Genomic DNA, 23,507 nt, shown 5'->3' on the forward strand with positions numbered 1-23,507 from the left:
TCCCCAGAGCTGGGAGTAAATGCTGTTCAGGTACAGAACAAATGCTGGGGAAGGGCAGGTTAAAGGAGGCTGGTTGGGTTAGAGTGGTGGTGGCGGCGGCACCGTTGTCCCCTGCGCTTGGGGAGTGGCAGAAGCCTGTCTTCTGGGGGAAAGATCTTGCTGTATGTGTTCAGCTGTGCTGAAGTGTGGAGGGTCCCTTCTCCTGAAGGGCAAAGCCTCTTGCGGCTTGGAACTGCTCATGGGCATGTGTTGCTAGCATTTTTCCTCTGTCTTGTGTGTTTGGACCAGGGAAATAATTCCTTGAAGTATGAGCTTCACCTTTTAGCCGGCTGTGCAGCTGGGCTTGCTGCTGGCTCTGGCAGGTTGCTGGCTGCCTGTTAGCAGGTCAGTGGTTACAGAGAGGGTGAGACGCGCTTCTCCCAGCATGTTAGTGCTGGCCTCGCTGCCTGGGCCGCCTCCTGTGTGCTGCCAAAGTGCAGGTCAAGGCTGCCCAAATAACCAATGTGATGGTTTCCAGCCCTTCCTGGTCACAGCTGTATGAAGCACATGATGCAGACAGGGTGGATGTTAGCAGGACACCGGCTTTCTGGGCTGAAAGCTCACGCAAAGCACAAATGCTTCTTGTGCATATTCAAATGTGGGGGGTGTGGGAAGGCTGATGTCCCTAAATGGTGGCTGCTGGGTCCCAGGTGCGGACTCGCAGGAGCCAGCTCTGGGAAGCGCCTGGCTGCCTGCCCTCTGCTGCCAGACCCAAATGTGCGTCTGGGTGTGGGAGGCTGACAAATGGCCTGGGCTGAACAATCGATGGAGGAGCAAATGGGGCCGTAATGAAGGGCACAGACAGCTCAAGGGCTTGCCTTGGCTCCCTGAGCGTGACCCTGGGCTGGTTGTTCACACTGTTGTCTCTTCTTGTGCTGCTTCCCGTCTTGCCAGCAGATGCTGTCCTGTCCCGGAGGAAGGTGCTTTCAGCAGGGAGATGTTAGTGCTCTTGGTAGAGCCTGATTCTTTGAGCTAGGGCTGATGAGGAAACTAGCTGGAGAGGCTGAACAGCCAAGGGAGCTAAAAATGAAGCGGTGAGTAGCATCTACTCCCCCTGCACATGTGCCTCAAACAGAGATCTGTGGGGTGCTGTGGGCACTATGCCAGCGAGTGCCCTGCCAGCCCCCGTGTCCCCGTTTCATACACTGCTGAGCGTGGGAGGGTAGAAACTGCACCTGAGTCCACCACGTTGCGTGCCGGGTAACAAAATGCTGTAGCAGCTCTTGTGGCAGGCAGATTCCTGTGAGCGAGCTGGCCTGCGCTGCCATCCTGCAGCAGCTGCGGGGAGGGAAAGGGGCAGATGCCTGGCATGTGGCTGGGGCTCCCCAGAGCCTGGGATTTGCTTGTTGCCTTGGGTGTGGGCCGGAATACTGATTTCCTTGCTAAGTATCAGTTAACATCTGCATAGGGATGTAGGTGGCGATTGAAATACACCTCAATTCCTAGAGGGGTGCGTGGGCACCGGGTGTGCATCAGCTGCTTCTTCATTGCCTCTCGGGATGCTGGTGGCGTGGCCAGGGGTACGGTGAGCCAGCAGCATGGGGCCGGGGAGGAGCACGTGTACGCGTGGGGGGGCTGTGTGCCGGGGACACCCACGCACTGTGATGGAGCTGCTGAGGTGGCCTGGGAACAGGCTGAGTTAGAGGGTGGTGACGGAGCTCGGCAGCAGCGAGGAAGGGGAAGCGCATCCTCGGAGGAGGAGGAAAGCTGCGGTGTGTCAGACCCGCAAAGCACGGGCACAGCGTTTGCTCCCACCTCTGCTGGTGGCTTTTCGGTGCTGAGGTCTGGGCGGGTGCACCCACATGGGCTGGGCGGCAGCTGGCCTCATGATGCTCATCAGTAAAATGGGGGTGTTTCTGGTGTGGGTGGCCTGGAGCAGGGAGGGGAAGGGGGACGCGGGGTGGGTGTGCGGGAGGAGCCTTAGCCCTGCCAGATTCTCTGGGTCCTTCCTCTGTGAAATGGGAATTGCTCACCCACGCTGGGCAAGTCCCACCTCGGCGCTGTGGGTGAGCTCTCCGGCTCTTCCAAGGGACACCCAAGTATGAAAAATTGCAGTGAACCGGTGTGGGTTGAAAATGGCCAAGGAGCTGTTATTTGTCTAGTCTTTTTTTTTTTACTGGGTGATGATGGTTAGGTTTTCAACTAAATCTAAACAGTGCTTTTTTTAAAAAAATCATCAGTACAGAGTGTTTTTTCTGCTTGTTGCTTTGTTTGAAACAGAATGCTTCAATCTTTCTGTTTATTTTCCAACAAATTGGGATTGGAAAGGCTGTTTTGGAAAGCACAGAAAACCTGCTATAATCACTTCAAGAAAAGACATTCTGAACTGCTCTAATGGTCCAGACAAATTGGCTTTGGTGCGACTAAGTCTTGGGGAGTAAGATCCTAGGCTTGAATTAAGCCTTAGATAAATACACCCCAAAGTGAAGCATTAACTGGTATTTATTTGTTATTTGCTGGCTAGAGGGATGAATGTGTAATGAAGTCTGCTAGGACTTATCTTGTGTCCCCTGTCATGGGAGCAGCATGGGCTGCTACTTCTTGTGTTGTGAAAACCTGATTTCTATCCTTATGCTGCTAAAAAGTGTTTGGGAGGCCCGGGAGAAGGGGTGCTGTCAGCTGGTGAGTCTCAGGTGGCCCAGCTCTGTGGCCAGGACACAGCTTACCCCAGGGAAAAGCTGCCTTTACGCAGGTGAGGTGCAGGCTTGCAGGGGATGGAGAGAAGGTTAGCTGGGCTGCAGCAGAGAGTTCAGCTTTATGGAGTGTGACCAGCACAACCTGGCTGTCATTAACCCTCGTGGGCACAGGTGGCTGCAGCTGTGGGGGTTTGCCCAGGTGGGAGCCTGTCCGCATTCAGCTTGGGAGTCCTCAGCATGAGAAGGATGTGGACCTGTTGGAGTGGGGACAGAGGAGGGCTGGAGCCCCTCTATTGTGAGGACAGGCTGGGAGAGTTGGGGGGATTCAGCCTGGAGAAGAGAAGGCTCCAGGGAGACCTTGGAGCCCCTTCCAGTCCCTAAAAGGGCTCCAGGAAAGCTGGGGAGGGACTCTGGAGCAGGGAGGGGAGCCATGGGACGAGGGGGAGCAGGTTTAAGCTGGAAGAGGGGAGATTTAGGTTAGATATTAGGAAGAAACTCTCTCCTGTGAGGGTGGTGAGCCCCTGGCCCAGGTTGCCCAGAGCAGCTGTGGCTGCCCCATCCCTGGAGGGGTTCAAGCCAGGTTGGATGGGGCTTGGAGCACCCTGGGCTGGTGGGAGGTGTTCCTGCCCAGGGCAGGGGAGTGGAACGAGGTGGTCTTTAAGGTCCCTTCCCACCCAAACCATTCCGTGATTCGATGACCTCGGCGCGGTGGTCGGTGCCCCGCGGGCTGGGGGGAGAGGGTGTTGCCGAGCATCCCCCCTGCTCGCACCGGGGCTGGCTGCCGCCCTCCCGGGGAGGAGGTGGAGGGGAGCCGGGCGCTGCCCCTCGGCAGGGCGGCCCTGCTCGGCGGGGGCTGCCGACCCCCCCACCCCTCGGCGGGCCCGGCGGGGAGCGGGGCGCGGGGCGGGGAGTGTGCGGGAGCCCGGCCCACTCGCCGGGAGAGGGGAGGAGGAGGAGGAGCGGCGGCGAGCTGGGCTCTGGGCACCTCAGCCGGGCTGGCAGCGCGGCGGCAGGGACGCGGCACGCCGGGGCACCGCACCGCCCGCAATTGCGCCGCAGCCCGGGGCCATAGCTGCTCTTTATGGCATGTGGCTGGTAACTTTTTTCCTGCTGTACTCTTTGCGGAAAGGTACGTCGCCCCTGGGGCGGAACGGGGGGGTGTGGGGCCGGCGGGCACCGGCCGGGTGGGATCGGGCTCTCCCCGGGCTCTCGGTGCGCTCCTCCCGGGGAGCCGGCTCCGGGGCTCCCGGACTCTCGGTTTGCCCCTCCGGGGGAGCCGGGTCTCGGTGTCCCCCTCGTGGGGAGCCGGCCCCGGGGCTCTCGGTTTGCCCCTCCGGGGGGAGCCGGGGCTCTCGGTGCGCCCTCCCGGGCCGTCGGTGCGCCTGCCCCGGGTTGCCCGCAGCTGGCCGGGGCTCCGGGAGCGCTCGCCGCGGACGGAGCTCGGGATTCGGTGCGTGGAGCGGAGCCGGACCGGTGGCGGAGCGGTCCCGGAGCCGCTCCTCGGCGGGGGTTGCGCGGGGCCGGAGACCCGCACCGACGGGCGCAGCATCCCCGCGGCGGCGCCGGGCTGGCGGCGGCGCTTCGGGAGCCGCGCTCCGCGTCCCCACTTTCCGCGGGCACCCAGAGTAATAGCCTAATCCCGTGAAACGGGCTCAATCCAGCCATGCTCTAAAAAAAATCGCATCTTTCCCTCTAGGAATGCTGTGTTACGTGTAACCCAGCAGCTTGATATAAATCGTATTTGGAGGGGTGGGGGTAAATCATAGAACAAGTGTGTCAAGGAGACGCATGCTTAAAGATTAGAGATTAATTTAAAGTTGGAGATTAAGTGAATGCTACCCAAATCTATAGAGGTAATACTCTGAACCGAGCCTCTGCTATAGATGCAATTAAAAGAAAAAGCTGAGGAGCTGCATGTAATGTGGGATGTTAAATCACAGCGCGTTTGTTATGACAATCAATCGATGTTACATAAAGGAATTGCCCATTTCCGAATCTGCGGGAATTTTTAATTATGTTTCTGTAAAAAATTGCCTCTTTGCACATGACCCAAGCTGCAGATGCGGTGATGGAAGCGCCCACCTTTTGGGAAATTGTCTGCTTGGAGGATGTAAAATGACATTTGCCCTAATTATCTTTTTTGACATTTGAGAACAGCAAGGGGGAAATTTTAGGAAATGAGGAAAGTGAAAGAAAGAGGACGGAGCTGCCTCCCTGTGTGAGACCTTTCTTGCTGCCTATTACATTACCCGTTTATCTGAACGTTGATCCAATGAAAAATGTTTACCAAGGTTTAATAGGGCATCCTGTCCGGTTGTGTGGTGATGATCAATTTTTCCATCAATTATTAATTATGGAATAGCTGCTTTATTTGAGCTGGGGTAAAGCTGCTTTTGGGAGCTTTACCCAAAATCGCTATTGTGTTTCGGATCCTCTGAGCTGAACGTGCCAGCGTCTGCTTTGCTTACATTTGCATTTTTTACTCTGCTAAAAGGAAAAAACAAAACCGACAACAAATAACTGTCAAGGATGCTACCGTTTCTTCCCCCCAACAGTCGAAATAATAGGGAGTTGCAGTGGGTTTATCGCTTTTGCGTGTTTTGAGCCCCAGCTTCTTGGAAAAGAGATCTCTTCCCACAGAGCTATCTCTTCTGAGAAGAGCAAATTAAAAGCCTCCATTAGCACAACTCCTCGTGGCCTCATTTTCTCTTTTTTTAAGAAATAAAACGTATCTTCAGTGTTGAACAGTCCTGGTGATGGAAAGCGTTAAAGTGAAACGGTTCCAAAGAGAGGACAGCAATACAATGGAAGTTTCATTATTATAATAGGATAAAAAAATGAATTGCTTAATGCATGATGAACCTTTCAGATACTTAATATTTCTGGGCATTGAGGCACATCCTTTTAACGTGTTCCTGCTGTAGAACAAGAGCTCAAGTAGAAACTGAAACCAAATAAACATTTGATCCGGGGGACCACTGAAGTTTAGAAATTCCTTGATGTGCTGTAGCTGCTTATTTCTCCCCCCTTACAAAATAAACAAAAACCGGTGTTTGGCGAGCAAGCGAACAGGGAGTTGAGCAGAAAGATGGTCTGGCAGTGTGAGCGAGAGCAGCCAGGCAGAGGAGGAGGGGAGGTGAGTGGCGAGTGGTGTGATGAAGAGCGTACTGGTCAAAATTGAGAGGCTTGGAGCTGGGAAAGCATCTCCCTGCGTGTTCTTGCTGGATTCCTCTGCCGCCTGATTTATATTGGCATTATATTTACATTATGTTCCTGTATTGGGTGCAGTGAACTATGCAGCTTGCGTTTTTTAATCTCTCCCCATCTCGGCCCCCCAGTGTGGCACAGCGCTCGTTTGTCTCTGAAATGAAACATGGAAACCTCATTAAATGCACGGAGGAGAAGCCCGCAGTGCTGAACTCCTCGCCGTGCCCAGTGTTTGTTTATCCTGCGGATTGCCATCGTTTCCTGGCGCAAGGAGCCACGATGGTGACTTGCCCAGAGCCCCTACCTGCACCTGGCGTGGGCTTAGGGCTGCTCCTGCCTCTGGATGAGAAAATCGATCTGGGCAACCCCCATCTTTCCTGGTGCATTTGCTCTCTGGAGGAAGAGGCTGTGCCTCGCGCAGGTGCCAGGGATGTGCTATGGAGCAGCCCTTGCTGGAGCTGTGGGCAGCCGTGGCACGGGGCACCCTTCTGCTACAGTGCTGTGCTCTCTGCCCAGATAGTCCCGAGGTGGAGGGAGGGAGGGATGGATGGATGGGGAGCGCTCTGTCCTTCTTCGAGGCAGCTGACGAGCCGAGTGTGAGAATAAAACCGGGAGCCTTTCTTTGTGGCAGGAATTCTTCTGACATGGCAGTGCGCGCGTTCTGGGCTGTGCCTTTGGGTAATATGAAGTCATCTCACACCCAAATAAGCAGACTGTTAATAAGTGTGACTTCCTAGGAGGGCATGGAGGAAGGTGTTTGGTTGTTGCAGTCGTTATGGTGTGTGCTTTACTGGGAGGCTTTTGCAATGGTGGGTTTGGGTGCAGAGTGTTTCTTGTCTTTGAAATCTAGACTATAGCCAGCTATGTGTCTTTACATAACCATGATTTTGAGTGTTACCCTTTCCCTGCTCATAGAACCTTAAGGAAGAATCCCCACCACATACAATCTGCATATTGCCGCCATCATCTGCCAGCAGAGCTGTACCAAATATTTAGGAAATCCATTTCCTGACTCTTGCTAACGCTTGCTGCCTGCCCCAGCTGCTGCCTCTTGGAAAGGGCTGTGTCGATGAGGGAAGGGAGCAGGCATGACTTAGAGGGCAGGAGGAGAAGGTGAGCCAGGTTTCAGAGCCTGCCCTATTTGTCTCTGCCCCTCATTCTTCATACCTGTCGGCCGCAGGGTGGAAATCCTCCTCTCTGCCTCATAGAGCCAGCACGCGGGCTGTGGTGTGCTGGATGGCACAGACTAGTGGCTCTGGAGAAAGCCACACTCCAGTGGCTCTGGCAGCAGGAGTGCGTGGCCTCTGGCATGTCCCTTGTACCTGCTTGGCTCGACTCCAGCCTCTCCGGGGGGGACCTCTCTGTCACCCTGGCTCGGTAATGTCACCAGATGTCCCTTTGGGACTCGGCTGCAGCTCCTCAGACTTGGTGTGGAAGGGGAGGGAGAGGCTGTTGCTGGTGGTCCCTGGGCTCGTTCCCCATCCCCGGGGCAAATTTGGGCAGGTTGGGGAGGGGCTCGGGAGGTGGTGCAGAGCTGGAAGATGTCCAGCTCTGGGTCAGCCCCTGTGTGCATGGGGTGGTGAGGTTGGTACCTCCCGCAAGCTGATGTGGGAGGTTCAGGGGCCAGGCAAATCAGTGGGGAGAGCTTTTTTTTTCCAGGCAAGGGTTACAGCCTCAGCCCGGGTGCTGTCGTAATTGCTGGAGGTGGTTCAGGCCTTAATTTCCATGCAGATGCATTAAGGAGCAGGCAGCTCGCTTTTGAGCGGTGCCCTCACCAGGGAGGACCAGAGGCAGTGTTCTCCTTCGCTCCCTCTTCAGTTTGCGGTGACGGTGGCTGTGTGTTGGGAATGATCGTGGTGCTCAGGCCACGGGGGCTCTGCTGCAAGGGTGGGACGCTGTTGGTGCCCAAAACTGCAGCACCGGGGCAGGGAAGGTGCTGTGGCAGGTACTTGCCACCGCTGCAGCACTGGGCACCAGCTGAATGCCCCAGGCCATGCTTGGCATTTCATGGCACTGATCCGAGGGGCGCAGGGTTGGGGAGAGCGGAGTCACGGCTTTAACCCTTTGGGCTGGAAAGCCATTGCAGTGGGGTGGCATCCTGTTCCTGGCAGGGTGCGTGCATCTCGTGCTCCTCTTGAAAGGGTACCAGCCTTGTGCTTCTCACCTCGTCTGAGCCACTCCTCTCCCCATCCCTTCCCTGATGCTTGGAGAGGCCACTTCTCGCTTTGTCACCTGCAAGGTCACTCCCTTCATTAGAAGAAATGCTATTAAAAGTGCCCTGAAGATGAGGGCTTGAAGGAAGCTCATTCCAGGGAAGGCCAAGGATGGCTCCAGTATTACGAATGTGCAGGCAGTATGTGATGGAATTACTGTTGTATCTTAAGGCAGTAGAGAGAAAAGATTAGGACTTGCCACCTACCTGTAATTCCCACCCTGCAATGCGTGCCAAGCTTTGGTTCACTTTCTCCTTGAACAGGGCAGGTGTCAAATACCCTTAATGAGGATAATAAATGAGCAGCGAGGTGGTGATTAGCCTGCTGTTCTTCACAGCATCCCTGCAGCCTGTTACAGCTGGTGGCTGGAGAAGCCCTGGTGGCTCCTATGGTCCCTTTGCTGGCTTGTGGGTGGGCTTTCTGCTGTGGCGCTGCCTTGGCAGCATCTCGCCTGGCCCTGAGGAAGGATGTGGTGGGCGCCTGGGTGGTTAGACCACTGAGCCCAAGAGGTAGGTGCTGCCAGTGGGGTAATGTGAACCCGGGTCTAGCTCCCGTCCTTTCTGAGGTGCTGCAAAATCTCCTTTTGGATGCCAGCAACACCCTTAATCATGGCAAGCGGTCAAGCCTCCAGTGGCCACTCTATTGTAAGAAGTTCTTGGGCAGTACCTTTTCCACCCCTCGAGGAAGGGTATCAGCCCAGGCTGGGTTGCCCATGCCCAGAGGATTGCATGAACACCCTTGAAACACAGCTTATTTAGCCTTTTCCCCTCTCTGTCGTGTTGCCACCTGGTTACTGATGTGCAGAAGACCTTGCTCAGCCTTGCGAGACTCGCTGGGTTTGGGTGGGCACGGGACTGGAGGTGGGGTGGTCCTGAGCGAGCAGCTCGCTGACACAGGTGATGCATGTGCATTGTGGGCAGAAAAAGCCTCTTAGCTCAGGAGAAACAGCTCTCTAATTGTGCGGGCGTGAAGCTGGTCATTGTCTGAGACCAGTCCTAAATCCGCTTCGTAGAAAAGGACGGGCTCTTCCCCGGAGGGGAGGAGGGGTTTGCGTTGCTGGGCACTGGCCTGGGAGGTGATGGCATTTCTGTGCTTACGCAGGCTGAGGTTTCGCTGCTGCTCCTCATGCAGGACTCACACCTACATCTCAGCTGCCTCTGCCAGAAATATGTGGCTCGGTGATGGATCCTGGGGTCAGCTTATGGCTGCTCTGCCTTGGCTGCTCGTTAGAGCAAACGAGCACTCTCTGTGTGGCACAGGGCTCTGCAGTGCCCAGGTCGGCTGTGCTGCTGAAGCCATGGGAGTTTGGAAAGTCCATCCATCAAGACTAGTAAATATTCCAAACGGATGACGGCAAAATGACTTGCTTCTCCGGGCTCAGATAGAGATATTAATATTTCAATACCTCTAGGTTGTAATTTACTACAATTTAAGAAGATTGCAGTCTGATAACTTAAAGTACCTGCCTTTCGGAGCAGGCTAGATGGTGTCCGGCTGTGCGCTGGGCTTTATGCAGCTTCCAGCTCCCGGCGGGCTGCTCTCCGGGCTTGGTGCTGCGCGCCTGCCTCGCTGCAGCTTCCCCGGCAGAAACTGTTCCGTTTTGGCTCCTCTAGCCTCCTCTTTTCAGGTTCATGCGATTTGATGCCCTCCGTATTTAGGTTAGGGTCAGCACAGCTGACCAGATGTGAGCAGTGATTTCTGGTTTAAAAATATTGCAGAGCTATTTCTAAATTTTTAATCTCTCTTGGTGATTTGGAGGCAGTTTTATGAAACATGGAATTAGGATGGTGCTCAATGCTAAATGGTAAAGGAGATTATACGGATTTAACTCTATGCGTCTGTCACATAACTATTGCCAATCCCATAACTTCCATTTTCTATTAAAAATCCATCTCCCCCTTTGACCTGAAAAAGCTTTACGGGTAATCTGAATTTCTCTGTTTATGAGGTATTTTTCCACTCTTCACCCCGGCCCCTCACCCGTCCGTCTCTAAACCTTGCTGGGTGCTGCCTGGGAAGAAGCTGTTTCCCCGTCGGGCTGCGGATGCTCTTGGAGCTTTGTTGTGGCAGGAGCCGCCTCAAGCCGCAGTCTGGGATCTGGGGGGGATGTTGGACGGAGCCCGGGGCAGAGCCAGCTGGTTGACGGGGCGCTGAGCCCAGCGGGATGCTCCTGCTCCAAAGCTGGGCAAATAGTGGCTTTTGCAGTGTGCCTTGCATGCCGCCTGCCCCGGCTCCAGCCATCTTCTGCTTTGCTCGGGCGACAGGCGTTGCCACAAATAGCACACTGCTGCTCGCGTGTGCTTTGTTTTCCTTCCTCCGCCTGCAAATGTGCATTTTTTTTTTTTTCACCCCCCTCTTTCTTCTATTTGGGAGAAGCACCGTGCTGTTCTGATGAAGGGAAATGCTGATTCATGACAACAAACCAGGCTGGAGATGTCACAAAATGACATCTGCGGGCCGTGCGGTGGCCCCGTAGCTCTGCAAAGCCTGGCTGCTGCGCGGGAGGCTGGGCTGGAGCGCTTCACTCCTCCGGTCCATCCTTATTCTGGCGCTTGTCAGTGAGGGAGGGAAAAATAAATGGTGTTGTCTACTTCTACCTGTGCACGGACACAGGGAACTGGTGTGTGGCAACATACGGAGATGCTTTCTTGACCTATAAATCTGTTGTCTCATGTGGTGGCGGCGGCGCTGGACCTTGCTAGTCAGCTAATCCCTTACATGGATGGCTTTGCTGGGTGGCTCCGGCTGTGCCATGGCTCTGATGTGGAACAGTGGAGCTCTGAGTAGGCGAAGGAGGAAACTTTGTTGGTTTTAGGTGATGATTCAGTGCAGAGTACACAGAGCAAGAACCAGATGCTCTCACCTCTGATTTCATGGGTGCCGAAAGAGGCACGAGGTTGTGCCTCCAGCTGGGAGAAGGAGGGAGAGGACTCTGCTCTGGGGCGGGTGAGGTGCTTTGGGGTTTCCCATTGTGACCTGGTTGAGGACAGTGCAGAGCGGGCTGGTGGCACGGCACCGTGCCAGGAGAGGCATGTGCTCACGGCCGGAGGAAGCTTGGTGAGGAGATGCGAGTGGCTGTGGCCATTGACACGCAACCAGCCTTTCCCTGGGCGAGCAGCCACAGCACAAGGCGGTCTGTACAGATGAGGCTTTCCTTCTCCCCCCTCCTCCTCCCCAAGTTAAGAAATCGAGGTCACAGAGGGTCCCCTGTGAGTCGTTTTGAACTGGCGGCACGGTAGTGATCTGCTTATTGGCTTCGCGGCACCATGAGCGGTGTTCTCAGCCAGAGCTATTAATACACCCGCCGAGGGCCGCTTTCTATATCCCTGTCCTTCCGCCCACTTGGAAAGAGTGCGACTAAAAAAAGAAAGCGGATCTCAGTGACTGGGGGCCTCCTCAGCCTTATTTATAGCCAATCTTGCTTGCTTTGGTTGAGAAGGGGGAGCTCGTGGTCCTGCAGAGTGGGAAGGAGAGACTGGAGGAGTTGGGTGAAGAGGTCTCTTCCCTCATTTTGAGGAAGGCAAGTGCCTTTCTGCAACATTGGAGGGTGCCTCCGGGTACCTGGGGGGCTGCAAGCCCTTCCCCGGACTGTGCCCTTGAACCCTGCGTGTCTCAGCTGTCGCTCGGGTGCTGCAGGGATGCCTGGGGCCAGGCTCAGGCTTAAGGCAGGGTGGGACTGGGCTTCCCCTCCCTCTGGGAGAGGGGAGCAGCACTGAACCCCGTTTTCCTGCCCCTCTCCCGGGGGCAGCTGTTGCCGCAGCAGTGCTAGCGTGGCAGGGAAGGCCTCTGCCCTGCTCGGGGGAGGCGTGCACTGGAGGTGTCGGCATCGCCCATGGGCACCTGTGGGCTGGATGGGGCTGTGCTGAGGCACGGGGGTGCTGGCTGTCTGTGGCTCCGGGCTGGGCGGTGTTGGGGTGTGCAGGAGAAATGGTGTTGGGTGGTGGTTGTTACACATGGATGACCTCAGGCCTGGGGCTGTTGAGGCACAGTTGGACCACACACTCAAAGCCATCAGGGTGCGTATGTTCAGCCAGGGAGGATGCCCTGGGTACCCTTCCTTGCTTGCACAGCCCCTGGTTGTCCTGGTTAGGCGCCTGTGATCCCTGATACGTGCTGCCAGCGAGAGCGCTGGCCTGTGGAGGTGGCCTTTATGCTTCCACCCATGCGCTGATGCTCCTCTGCTCCCTTGCTCTGCTGCGTGAGGGGGCCGGGGGCTGGGCTGGGGATGCTCTCTGTGCCGGTAGGGATTGGCGATTTCCACAGTAACCCCCTGCCGCTGTGGCCTCTGCTTTCTCCGCAGCACACGCAGAAGATGTTGGAACCAGCCTCTACTTTGTGAACGACTCTATCCAGCAGGTCACCTTCTCCAGCACAGTGGGGGTGGTGATCCCCTGCCCAGCAGCAGGGTCACCCAGTGCCGTCCTTAGGTGGTACCTGGCCACAGGCGACGACATCTACGATGTGCCCCACATCCGGCATGTCCATGCCAATGGGACTTTGCAGCTCTACCCCTTCTCGCCATCAGCCTTCAATAGCTTTATCCACGACAACGACTACTTCTGCACCGCGGAGAACTCAGCTGGCAAAATCAGGAGCCCAAATATCCGTGTTAAAGCAGGTAGGAGCTCTCTGTGGGCGCTGGGCTTTGGATGAGGTGCTGGTTTTTCTCTGGTCTTCTCCATGGCCTGCTGGTTGGCGCATCGAGCATGCCCCTGGCATGGGCAGTACCATGTGTCACGATGGTGGGATCTGAGGAGCTGGGCTGTTCTGAGTGGGGATGGAAGCAGGCGGCCCTGCTGCCAGGGGGTGTCATCACTGTCCTGTGCAGAGCAGTGGGACTGAGCCCCTCTGCTGTGAGGACAGGCTGAGAGAGCTGGGGGGGCTCAGCCTGGAGAAGAGAAGACTCCAGGGAGACCTTCCAGTCCCTAAAGGGGCTCCAGGAAAGCTGGGGAAGGACTTTTTACAAGGGCACGTAGTGGTAGGATGGCAGGTAATGGCTCCAAACTGGAAGAGGGGTGATCTAGATGAGATCTCAGGAAGAAATTTTTCATTGTGAGGGTGGTGAGCCCCTGGCCCAGGTTGCCCAGAGAAGCTGTGGCTGCCACATCCCTGGACGGGTTCAAGGCCAGGTTGGACGGGGCTTGGAGCAACCTGGTCTGGTGGGAGGTGTCCCTGCCCAGGGCAAGGGGGTGGAACGAGATGAGCTTTAAGGTCCTTTCCAACCCAAACCTGTCTGTGGCCCTACCTGCGCTGGCGTGCTGCGAGGGGATTGACCGATGCTGCGTGGACGGAGAGCAGGGCAGAGTGCTGGGTAGGCAGCCCTGCCAATACGCGTTTGCAAAACGGCATCCTGCCCTGGCCAAGGGCCAGCTCTGTACCTCAGGCCCACTACTGGCTGGGAGAGGGCTGGGCTGCCCAGCAGGGCAGGGGACGCACAGCTTGGGGGTCTCCAGCGAGTGCCTGGAGGCCATGGTGTGGCTGCAGCCTCGTGGCAGGAAAGGTCCTCTCCCTTTTGAACTGGTATTATCACATCCAGCCACACATGGGGGCTTTTCACAGCTGTGTGAGGAGCTGGACCATGTCTGTCCGTGGTGGGCAGACCCTCGCTGTGTCCCGCTGCCCTCCTCAGGCCTCTCTGTTGCCACTGTAGCATCCAGCCCCAGCATGCCAAGGCTTATTAAGCAAAGAAAAAAGGAGGAATATGGTAAAGAGCTGATTCCAAAAGCCATTATAGTAAATTATTGACCAGGCTGAGGAGGGCTAATAGCCCAGGAATGGCTTCATTATGTAACCTATTAAAAGTGGGGCTAGCAGAGGGAACGCGACAGAAGTGACTACAGGGTTTTTTATTTTAATACCTTGTACTGCAGAGTAAATTGGTATTAACCCCCTTCCGCAGAGTGAATTATTTACCAGCACTATCAGGTTACCTATAAACCACAGCTCGGTGGAGGAGGGACGGCAACAGATGGGGCGTAGTGAATGCGGGTGTGCGGCACGGAGCTGCTGCCCTCCTGGTGCCGGGGACCACAGTCCCTGGGGACAGCGGAGAGAGCAGTGGCCAGCTGGGGTCTGCCACCAGGCCAGGGTGCAGCGGTGGCCCTGTGGCCTGTGGTGATGTGGCTGTGTCCTGTGTGGCCACAAGGGCTGTGGCACCCCAGCTGGCTCAGTGCTGTGCTGCAAACCATTGTCTCATGGGGATGGCTTGTGCTTCTGAGGGGACAATCACCGTGCTGGGTGACCCTGGCTCGATGTGGCTTGAAGCTGGAGTTCTGCAGCCTTCCCGGGCAGGGGATGCGGATGCCCCAGGCTCGAGCAGCGAGGATGGCAGCTCTGGACGTGCTGCTGGGGAGAAAGCTTGTCTTGGTCCTTGTCTTCCTGCTGGGCTGGCAGCCTTTGCTTCGCTCTCCTCCCACGTGCGGAGGAGTTCCTTGGGATGGCAGCAAGTCAGTAGCAGCGCTGAGCCCTGGCTTTCATCCCGCTCTCCCGATACCGGGTTGAAGGCACCCCTCCTGTCAGTGCGATTTCGGCCGGGAGCCAGCCTCCCCTGGCCCCTGAGCAGGTGCAGTTAGCAGGAGGCGTGAATACGTAGTGAGGCCACACGCAGGGCTGCGAGGGCCACCAGGATGGCTCCAGCTGTGGCAGTGTGAAGTGCTTCGCCTTTATGGCATTTGGAAACGCTTGTGAAACATTCCGCCGCTTCTGCTTCCTCCCGGTCATCTTGCATCCCAGTCACTCTCCGGTGCTTTGTAATGGCAATCCACCAAGTAAAGGCAATTAAAGCTGTACAAAGAAAGCAGATAAATAAAACACAGTTGGAAATACAAGGAACTGGAAAAACTTCTGGAAGCTTTGGGAAAGCTGTTAGTGAGCACATGGAGTGAATCTCTCTAGCCGACAGAAAGATTGAAGTGTGCTGGTTGTGGCTGTACGTTACCCTTGTGGGAATTATTCTCGGGACAGTGAAAAGCCAGAAGCCCTGGCTGCGGAGGCTGGCGTGGGTGATGGCTGCTGGGGTAGCCACGGGGACCAGCATAGGTGCCTGGGCACGAGGTCCGCTCCGGGCTGGGGCATGGCAGTGGCGGTGAGCGTGCGGGAGCCTGGGCTGGATGCTCCTCCTGGTCCCTGCTGGCCTTTAAAGCCCGCAAATAAACCTCCTGCTCCATGTGATTAAGGAGGCTTTTGCTGGCTAATCTGCTTTGGCTCCGGAGTCCCTTTCCGTGGTAGGCTTCTCCCCGTGTCCTCGCGGTGCCAGCCCTTGTCCTCCCCACCGGGGCAGTGGGTAAATAGCAGAAGTGAGCTGGAGGCCACTCCAAACCCTCTTCCCTGCTTTCCCTGGGGCCGGGGGGGCTCTGCCTGCCAGGAGGGCAGCTGAGCTGCAGGCAGGAGAAGGTGGGCCAGCCCTCTGTCTTCGCGATAGCAATGCCCAGGTGCCTGCATCCTATAGGGCACAATTATTGTCACAACAAGGAGGCACCTGCCCTCACTGCATTTTATACTGGAACTGTAGGAGTTCATGGCGTCTGCATGTGGTACTGGGCACGGTGACATCTTTGTGTCTTTCTGAAGAGGCTGGGGCAGATCCGGCTTACCTAGCCAGCGCTGCTGGAGGCTTGTGGCACTGGGAAGCTCCTTGTCACTGGTCCAGGGAGCAGCGTGGAGCTGTCAAAGGGATGTGCATCTCCCTGAGGAACAAGGCACGTGGTGGGGACAGCTCATGGCTCCCACTGTGGCATGGCTTGGAAAATTATCATCTGCTTCCCTAAATGTTCCTCTTTAGGAGGCTGCCAGGCCCTGTCACAGGCTGTCTCCCCTGGGTGCCTCACGGATGCAGTTTCAGCAGGCATCCAGGAGAGAAGTGAGTGCTCCAAGGTGGGAGGTTGAACCTTACAGCTACGAAACGCCCTTGGTCCCTGTACTGAAATGCAGGGGCTGCAAACCTCTGCCTTAGCAGCTTTAGCGACTACTGAGCCAGCAGCTCGCCTTGGTGGCAAGCCTGGGTGATGCTGGGGACCGGTGCAGGGTCTCAGCGGCTGGAGCCTGGCCGGGCATCCCCTCTGCGTGCCAGGCTGCCGTCTCCGAAGGAGAGCTGCTTCCTCCCCCCGGGAAGGCAGGCCAAGTGTTTTGGATGGAAGCAGTTTGCTGGGTGGGTTGGTTTGTTTGGGAAACGTGGGATTAAAGCAAAAGAAAGTGTGTTTTCCTCCAGCACTGTCATGCTACCAACCATCTGCTTTCCTCTACAGTTTTCAGGGAACCGTACACCGTTCGGGTGGAGGACCAAAGGTCGATGCGTGGAAACGTGGCTGTTTTCAAGTGCCTCATCCCCTCTTCAGTGCAGGAATACGTTAGTGTTGTGTCCTGGGAGAAAGACACCGTTTCTATCGTCCCAGGTAAGAGAGGAGCTGCTGTTCTCTTGGAAAATCTGACCTGCTTTGCCAGGTGTGAAACTCAGTCGTGGAGGATCTTTTTTTGGCTTATTGTCCATGCCAATGCTGGCCGAAGAAAGGCTTTTATTGGGCATTTTGCAGCTTTGCGCTGGAAAACGCTGGTGGTGGGAGCAGACGTGCTGTGTTCAGGGTCTCCTTGGTGCGATGGCTGGTACTTTGTGTATCTCGGGGCTTGCGGATGTTTGGCGTAAGCGTGGCAGCACGCGTACCCTGGTCAGGCTTCTCAGCTGGCTTTGGTACCCAGCAGGTGGGCTTGGACAGGAGAAGAGTCTGCCCGCACTGTCCGTGCCCCGACTCCTGCAGTCAGAGCTGGTTGGCGTGTTGTCAGGATGATGCGCAAGTAAATATTCCGGGTTCTCTTGGAAGTTTTCACAACTGTTTCAGCCACGGGGGAAGGAATTTGGCAAAAATGGCATCGTGTGCCTCTTCCCTGGAAGCCGCTTGGCCTCCCTGTGCCCTGTGTGCCTGCCCTGTAGCCCAGATGTGTCCTGCTCAGCACCGACCGTGCTGGACTTGGATCGGTGGGGAAGGGGCCAGCGGGAGGGACAGCCAGGACTCTGCAGCTCTGGGTGCGTTTCCCCTGGGTAGTTCCCTGTGATTTTTTGGCAGGCGTAAGCACAGCCTGGCTTCCTGTGGGAGCAGACAGCCTGGAGACCAGGGTCTTCCCCCAGCCAGTCCCCTGGGGTGCGGGAGGAGCGGTGGCCGGCGCACTGATGGGACCTGCCAGGCACCTCTGTGTGGCTCAGTGGGACGGAAGAGGAATGGGGCAAACTGCTCGCTGAGCCATGCCGGCACTGCCGGCTGTCTCCTGGGCTCCTGCCTGGCTTGTCGCAGGCTTTGAAGCGGCTGCGGGGACTGTGGGCAGGTGCTGGGCGCAGCGTGGGGCCAGCCCCATGTCCTTGTGTACCGGGGTGACCTTTTGGCTCCCTCCTCAGAGCTGGTATTGATGGCAGCGCTGGCTGCCCTGCACAGCATGTGTAAGCTAGTAGTAAAGCAATCAATACTGCTTTCCCCAGGGGGATCCAGAGAGAATTAAAGGATTTTGCCCAAAGCGAATGCTCCGTGCTTGATATTTGCTCACAGGTCAGTAAGTCCCGATGCTCCTCCAGGGCTCAGCGTTGCCGCGCTGGCAGCGCTGTGGGGAGCAGATGCAGGAGGGCAGATGCCACTGGGAGCGGGGCATGAGCCCTGTGTCTGCTGGGGCAGCCGCTGACCAAGCATGAGAGGTGATTTGCTCTAATCCCTCTTGCAGGGACGATTCTCACTTAAGAAGCTTAAACAGCAAAGTGCCTTCACCTGGAGGGGGGTGACAGGTTCCCCTGAGGGCGGTGGTGGCTCTCGGTGGTGGTGGATGGCTCCTGAGGGCAGCGGCTCTGCTGACTCAGCACTGCCCGGGCACTCGCAGGTGGGCAAAGGCGAGCGATGCTCCGGGGCTCGTGTCAGCCTGCGATGCATCAGCAGCTCGTGGCACCCATCTCCCGGGGCAGTGAGGTGCTCGGGTGGGGATGTTCGGTCCTACCCCAGGATTGTGCCATTTGAGCAGGGCACGGTGGTGTCCATCATCACGAGAGCCTGTGGTGTTCATTCCTGGGCGGCTGGCAGTGCTGTGACACCTCTGGCAGTGTTTCCTGGGATTCCGTAGGATTCTTCAGGATGGAGCAGTGCAGTGCCTGCGCTCCTCTTCTGCAGAGAGTGGCTGGTTTCCTCGGCAGCAAGTTTGTTAACCGAGCATCCGTGCACTTGCGTGATCTTAACCAGACTTGTTCTCAAGTTTGCTGTGGCAGTGGATTTTTTAATATGATGATTTAATTAGAGTGGAAAGATTTTAACATTCTAAAGCAATAATTACCCTAAAGACAGAACATATAAATTGTGTTACAGTGCGGAGTCAACACAAGCAAACATGTTTTGCCGTTGGATTACAAATATAGTATCTGCCTGAAGCTTACTTTTTTTATTGCTTTTGTGTTAGAGCTAAAACTGGCTTTGCTGTTACCAAAACCATGCTCTCTTCTTGACCTCTGGTGAACCTCTGCTTCTGCCCTAATTGCTAGCAAGGAAGATGAGGAGAGGAGGGGGGTCCCCACAGCTCAGAGTGAGCGGTGTGAAGGCTGAGGAAAGCTGAAATGTGGTGCTGAGGCCTAATAGAATCATAGAATGGTTTAGGTTGGAAGGCACCCTAAGGGTCATCTAGTTCCACCCCCCTTCTGAATTGTGAGCTCCAGCCGTCGCGCAGAGCCGGCACTGCACAGCTCTCCTCCGGACAGCCTGCAAACAGAAACGGTGTGTGGCAGTAATACAGCTCTTCCAGAAGCACATCCAAGCCCTGTTTACAGCAGGCTGTGTAACGTGGCCTGCTTCCCTCACTTCAGTCTGCCAAAGCCGCTGCTTTTCCTGAAGCTTCCCTCCAGCGCTTCCCGTGGGGGACCGTGCGTCTCCCCAGCGAGCCTTGGTACAGGGCGGGTGAAGGGTCCCAATGCGCAGGAGCAGGAACGATCTCCATCCAGACCTCTCTGTGGCAGAAAACACTTTTAAAGGGACTATTTGCACAGTAAATGTCTGCTTTCCTTGGCGTCCCTGGTCTTCCCCCCACCAAACCAAAATAGTTTGTAGCCCAGAAGGAAGGGGAGCGAGCCGTTCCCTGGGCTGCTGCGGCACGGGGAGCAGCGGGGATGTGGGACCTGTTGGTGGGGCTGCTGATGCTCTTACCGGCCCAGGACGCTCTTACCTCCCCTGGCAGAGCCTGGCTTTTTCCCCACTGAATTCCTGGCTATTATGTCTTCCTGGGAGCACCGAGTGGGTCTGCGTCGGAAGAGATCTCAAAGCAGTTGCAGGGGAGCGCTCCGTGCCTGCGCTGCCCGGCTGCGGTAGGGGGTTTTGGTGGGGAGTTGCGTTATTTGGTTAACTTGGCAACGCTGTAACTTACCCTGAAATCAAAGATAAATTCTTTATGGAAGGTTGTCCCGCGCATAAATCATCATTAGTGCAGCTCATTTTTGTTTAATGCCTACCTAACTGTGCTGTAGTCTAAAAATGTGTGTTTAGTGAAGTCAAGGGTTGCGGAGAAATTATAGGGTTTTCAAAAACCCATTTGCTTTGCTGGTGCTCACATCAAAATCAATCTTGCCTTTCGTTCTCAGCCTTGTCGCAAACATGCAGCACCGCTCGCAGGACTCTGGCGTTTAATGTAGGCTGGTGCTTACCGGGAGCAGAGCAGCGGCGCTCGCCGCATCGGGGGCTGGGTATGAGATTGCACTTCACACCCAGGCTGTGATTTCAAACTCTGCTGCTATTGATGAATCCTGATATGTATTTGGGGGGGAGTAATGGGAGGAGGATGAGAGGACTGGAGCTGAGCAGAATGGGTTACAGACCCCTCTTCCTTTTCTGTAAGGAAAGAGGGAGAAACTTCTGCTACAAACCGGTATGAGAAGGGTAAACAGCTTTTTTAAAAATTGTATTTATTTTTAAAGCACTATCACCAGGCTGGGTAACGTGAAGAGCCTTGCAGGCACATGCATGGCTTTGATTTGTCTTGGAGGAACTATATTGTATGTGCGGCTGGAGCAGCTCTAGTCACCGTGGTCTGGCTGTTGTGGCACAGAAATGGGAACTGGTGGCACCGACCTGTCTCTCTTCAGGCATCGCATGGCTGGAGCCTGACGGCTGTAGTCTCGGGCCCTGCAGAACGGGGTGTGCAGCAGTCCTGACTGCGTGGGCACTCCTGGAGTGTGTGTCCAGCTGCCGTTTGTAAAAGTGGTGGTGTGGGGAGCTAATCGAGACACTAGGAAGAGTGGATTTTTGAGCAATCGTCAGCCCCCCCCTGTTGTTGCAATGCGTTCATGTGAGCACTTCTTGGCTTTTGTCACCCTGTGAGCATGTGGGTGCCTGGACCTTTGCACCCAAGCTGTTCCTTGGCTGGCTAAGTGATGGAAATGCACCCAGATTTGTCTTTCCTGGCACAAAAATGTCACCTGCCCAGGCTGTGCCCGCTGTGCCGGGTGGGAAGGACGGCTCTGAGGACCGTCGCCTTCTGTCAGTGGGCTCTGGTCCCTTTGGCCACCAGAGCATGTCTGCGCTGGCGCACCCCGAGATCATGGTGGGATTTGCCTTGGGAGGTGGCGTGCTCGGCAGGGACGTGGCTGTCGCTTGAGTGCGCAGGCATAACCGTGGTGTCCTTGGGGAACAAAAGCAATATCCTCACGGGTGGTGTGATGGCATCGGGTCAGCTGCAAGGGAAAGCTGATGGCATTTGTCGTCCTGTCTCGCCTACCCCCTCGATAGCCTGTGACTCGCGAGGGCAGCACAGAAGAGCGACCACTTGGAGTCAGGAAGCATTACCGGACTGGCAAGCCCCGAGCTGAGCTGCTATTTGATGCTTTGGTGTCATGTACTTGATAGATTGCGTTGGGGAAAAAATCTAAATCCAGCACTTCTCAAGGTACAGACGCTTCTAAGGGTGCTGCTTTTCTCAGCAACCCTGACGTGTCTCCTTTGAGGGCTGCAGGTACTTGGATGTACTTACTTAGTCGTTGGATATCCACAAAGCCCTTTCTCTGGAAAGTAAAGCGTAAACCTTGCCAGAAGGGTGGAACTGAAAAAAAAAATGGAGTTCTGTGAAGTTTTAGATACATTTTTGTGTATGTTCTTGATTGAACAGTAGCCTTTTAGGAGTTTGAAAAGTATCTAAGCTAATCTCTTTGTGGTGGTTCAGATACACCTTAGTTTGACCTGAGTAGCCCTTTCTGTCCCATCCCCTGCAGCGCCCAAGGCTGTTTATGGGATTCTTAAACTCATCTCAGCAACTGCTTAGTGATGTGGGAAATAAAACTGCAGCAGCGTTCTCATGGTTAAATGCGGCCCTTCCCCTGAAGATGTATGCTCTCCTCTGCTCTACCTCGCAACGTCTGCCACGTGCTATGTTTTTCTCTAAAATATTAGAAGCGTAAGCATGCACAAATTCCCCTGCAATCCATCTCAAGACGTAGTGGGTCTGGGGACGCAGCGGGAGGCTGCCGGCAATGAAACACCCGGTGAGGATTTATGGGTGCAGCGCTCCCTCCCGCCGGGGTGCTGCGTGCCGGGGGGCACGGAGGGATGATCCAGGGGGGCAGGAGAGCCAGGACCTGGATAATTCAGCATTGTCCTCGTATCAATAGGCTTGTTCTGGGGGGACATCAGTCTCCTGTTACTGGAGAAAAGCTGGAAGCTGGGACAGAATAAACACGGCGAGGTGAAAGGCGGCCCTTGTTTATGTGTTTGTCTTCACTGAGATGGTTTGGGGACAGGAGATAAGTTACTGAGGATCATTACGGGCTGTTAGCATTTTTATTTGCTTTTGCCCGAATGCGGAATAACCCCGGCTGGTTTGAAGCGAGGTGCCTGCGAGCAAGCCGCCCGCGGGCCTGCACGTGTTGGGCACGAGGTCCCTGGTGTCACCCGCAGCGCAGCGGTGATGTCCCCCGGGTGAGGAGGGAGCCCAGGCTGCTCCGTCTCCTGCCCTGCTCCCTCCTGGTGTGCGCATGGAGCAATCCGCGCCGACAGCTCCGGCGGGAACGCCGTGACCATTGGGCAAAAGGCTGGTGAAGAATTGGCCTTTTCAACTAAATTTCGTAGCTTCTGCCCGGGACGGGTTGACTCGCAGCCTGGAGCAGCCTGTTGTGATTTAAAGGAGCGTTGTCCTGCCCATCCCTATCTGGGGGGGCTGCAGAACCTTTTCCCCTGTCGAGCCTGAGATCTCTAAAGGTGTCCTGCCTTCTCCCCCACCCCTCGCCACCCTCTCTGCCTGCGACATGTGCCCAGACCTGTTACAGAGGGAAGTAGCTCCAGGCGTTATTCTCACCAAGTGGGGTGAGATTCTGTCTGAAATCATTTCATCCTTCCCCAGAGACTTGGCGTGAATTTTATCTAATCGCCATGGCAACAGATAAAAAAAGGTGTGAGCACATCTCCTTTTGCTGTGATAATTCAGATTTATATATTCAGATCAGATTGGAGTTAGAGATTTTAAAAGGAGCAGATGCAGCAGAAGGTGTGACTGCAAATAATGTGGTGAGAACGTTTGATGATCCTGCCCTTTAAGAGGGGAGAGCGCTTTCCCGCAGGTTTTTTTGGAATATAATTATTCCATCAAATCCACTTTAACAAGGACTCATTATAGCCCTGATAATGCAGAGTCACGTTGGAGACAATCTCGCACACGCATGCACGCACACACACCCCCCCGAAAAAAGGGACTACAACAAGTAAATAGAAGGGCTGTGAACAGCGAGGTGCGAGCGCCCTGTCGCTGCCGCTGGGAAGCGGCACGGGCCAGGCTGGGCTCTGGCTGTCCCGGTCCATGCTGCCAGGCGCTTCCTGGCTGCCACGGGCTACTGGTTGCCCGGCTACACTGTGGTGGTCCTCGCGCAGCTGGGGAGATGCTTGCAGAGAGCCCTTTGGGTGGATGAGTCCCTTGGATCCGAGCGCTTGCGATGGAAGGTCAGGGAACTGTGGGTTTCCAGAGGCCCCTTTCCCGGGTGCAGCTTTGGCCACTCTCCCCAAGTGCGAGAAGCCTGATTTCGCGGGCTCCCAACCTTGTCGCCCACGCGGCACATCTCAAAGGAAGAATTGCCTGAAACTGAGCTTGGGCCGCCCTGAACCGAAGCTGTTTGCTGTGCAGTCGCAGCTTCTGCGGGATTGGAATGCGTTGTCTGCCATGAGAGCAAGGAAAGCCTTTGACTGTGTTCTCTGCAGGGTGGAGAAGGGATGTGGAGGGTTCTGGAGAAGGAAAGGTGCTGTTGGTCTAGCGCTTGGTATCCCACTCCCATGTGGTGTCCTTGCCCCCGCTCCAAGCCCTGCAGGATGATAGAGCATGAGCCAAACACAGCACAACAAGCTCCAAGGCATGAAGTACAGAGGAGCAGCCGTTCTTGGAGCTGCCATCTCTCTGCGTACCTGCTTGTGTCAGTCTTTGGCCACCCCGA

At 55.7% G+C, this 23,507-nt stretch overlaps 1 protein-coding gene across 3 annotated transcripts in view; it reads left to right on the forward strand.

Moving 5' to 3' along the window:
* The first annotated feature begins 3,628 nt into the window (after positions 1-3,628).
* The window catches only part of DSCAML1 (DS cell adhesion molecule like 1), a 113,933-nt gene continuing 94,054 nt past the window's right edge, over positions 3,629-23,507 (forward strand). For all 3 annotated transcript variants that reach the window (XM_074561346.1, XM_074561347.1, XM_074561348.1), the window contains exons 1-3: positions 3,629-3,804; positions 12,396-12,713; positions 16,339-16,485. In XM_074561346.1, coding sequence (XP_074417447.1) covers positions 3,762-3,804; positions 12,396-12,713; positions 16,339-16,485 — 508 coding nt within the window. In that variant the 5' untranslated portion in view covers positions 3,629-3,761. The remainder of the gene's footprint in view (positions 3,805-12,395; positions 12,714-16,338; positions 16,486-23,507) is intronic.

The sequence above is a fragment of the Larus michahellis genome, chromosome 17, assembly GCF_964199755.1.
Source record: "Larus michahellis chromosome 17, bLarMic1.1, whole genome shotgun sequence".
NCBI lineage: Eukaryota > Metazoa > Chordata > Aves > Charadriiformes > Laridae > Larus > Larus michahellis.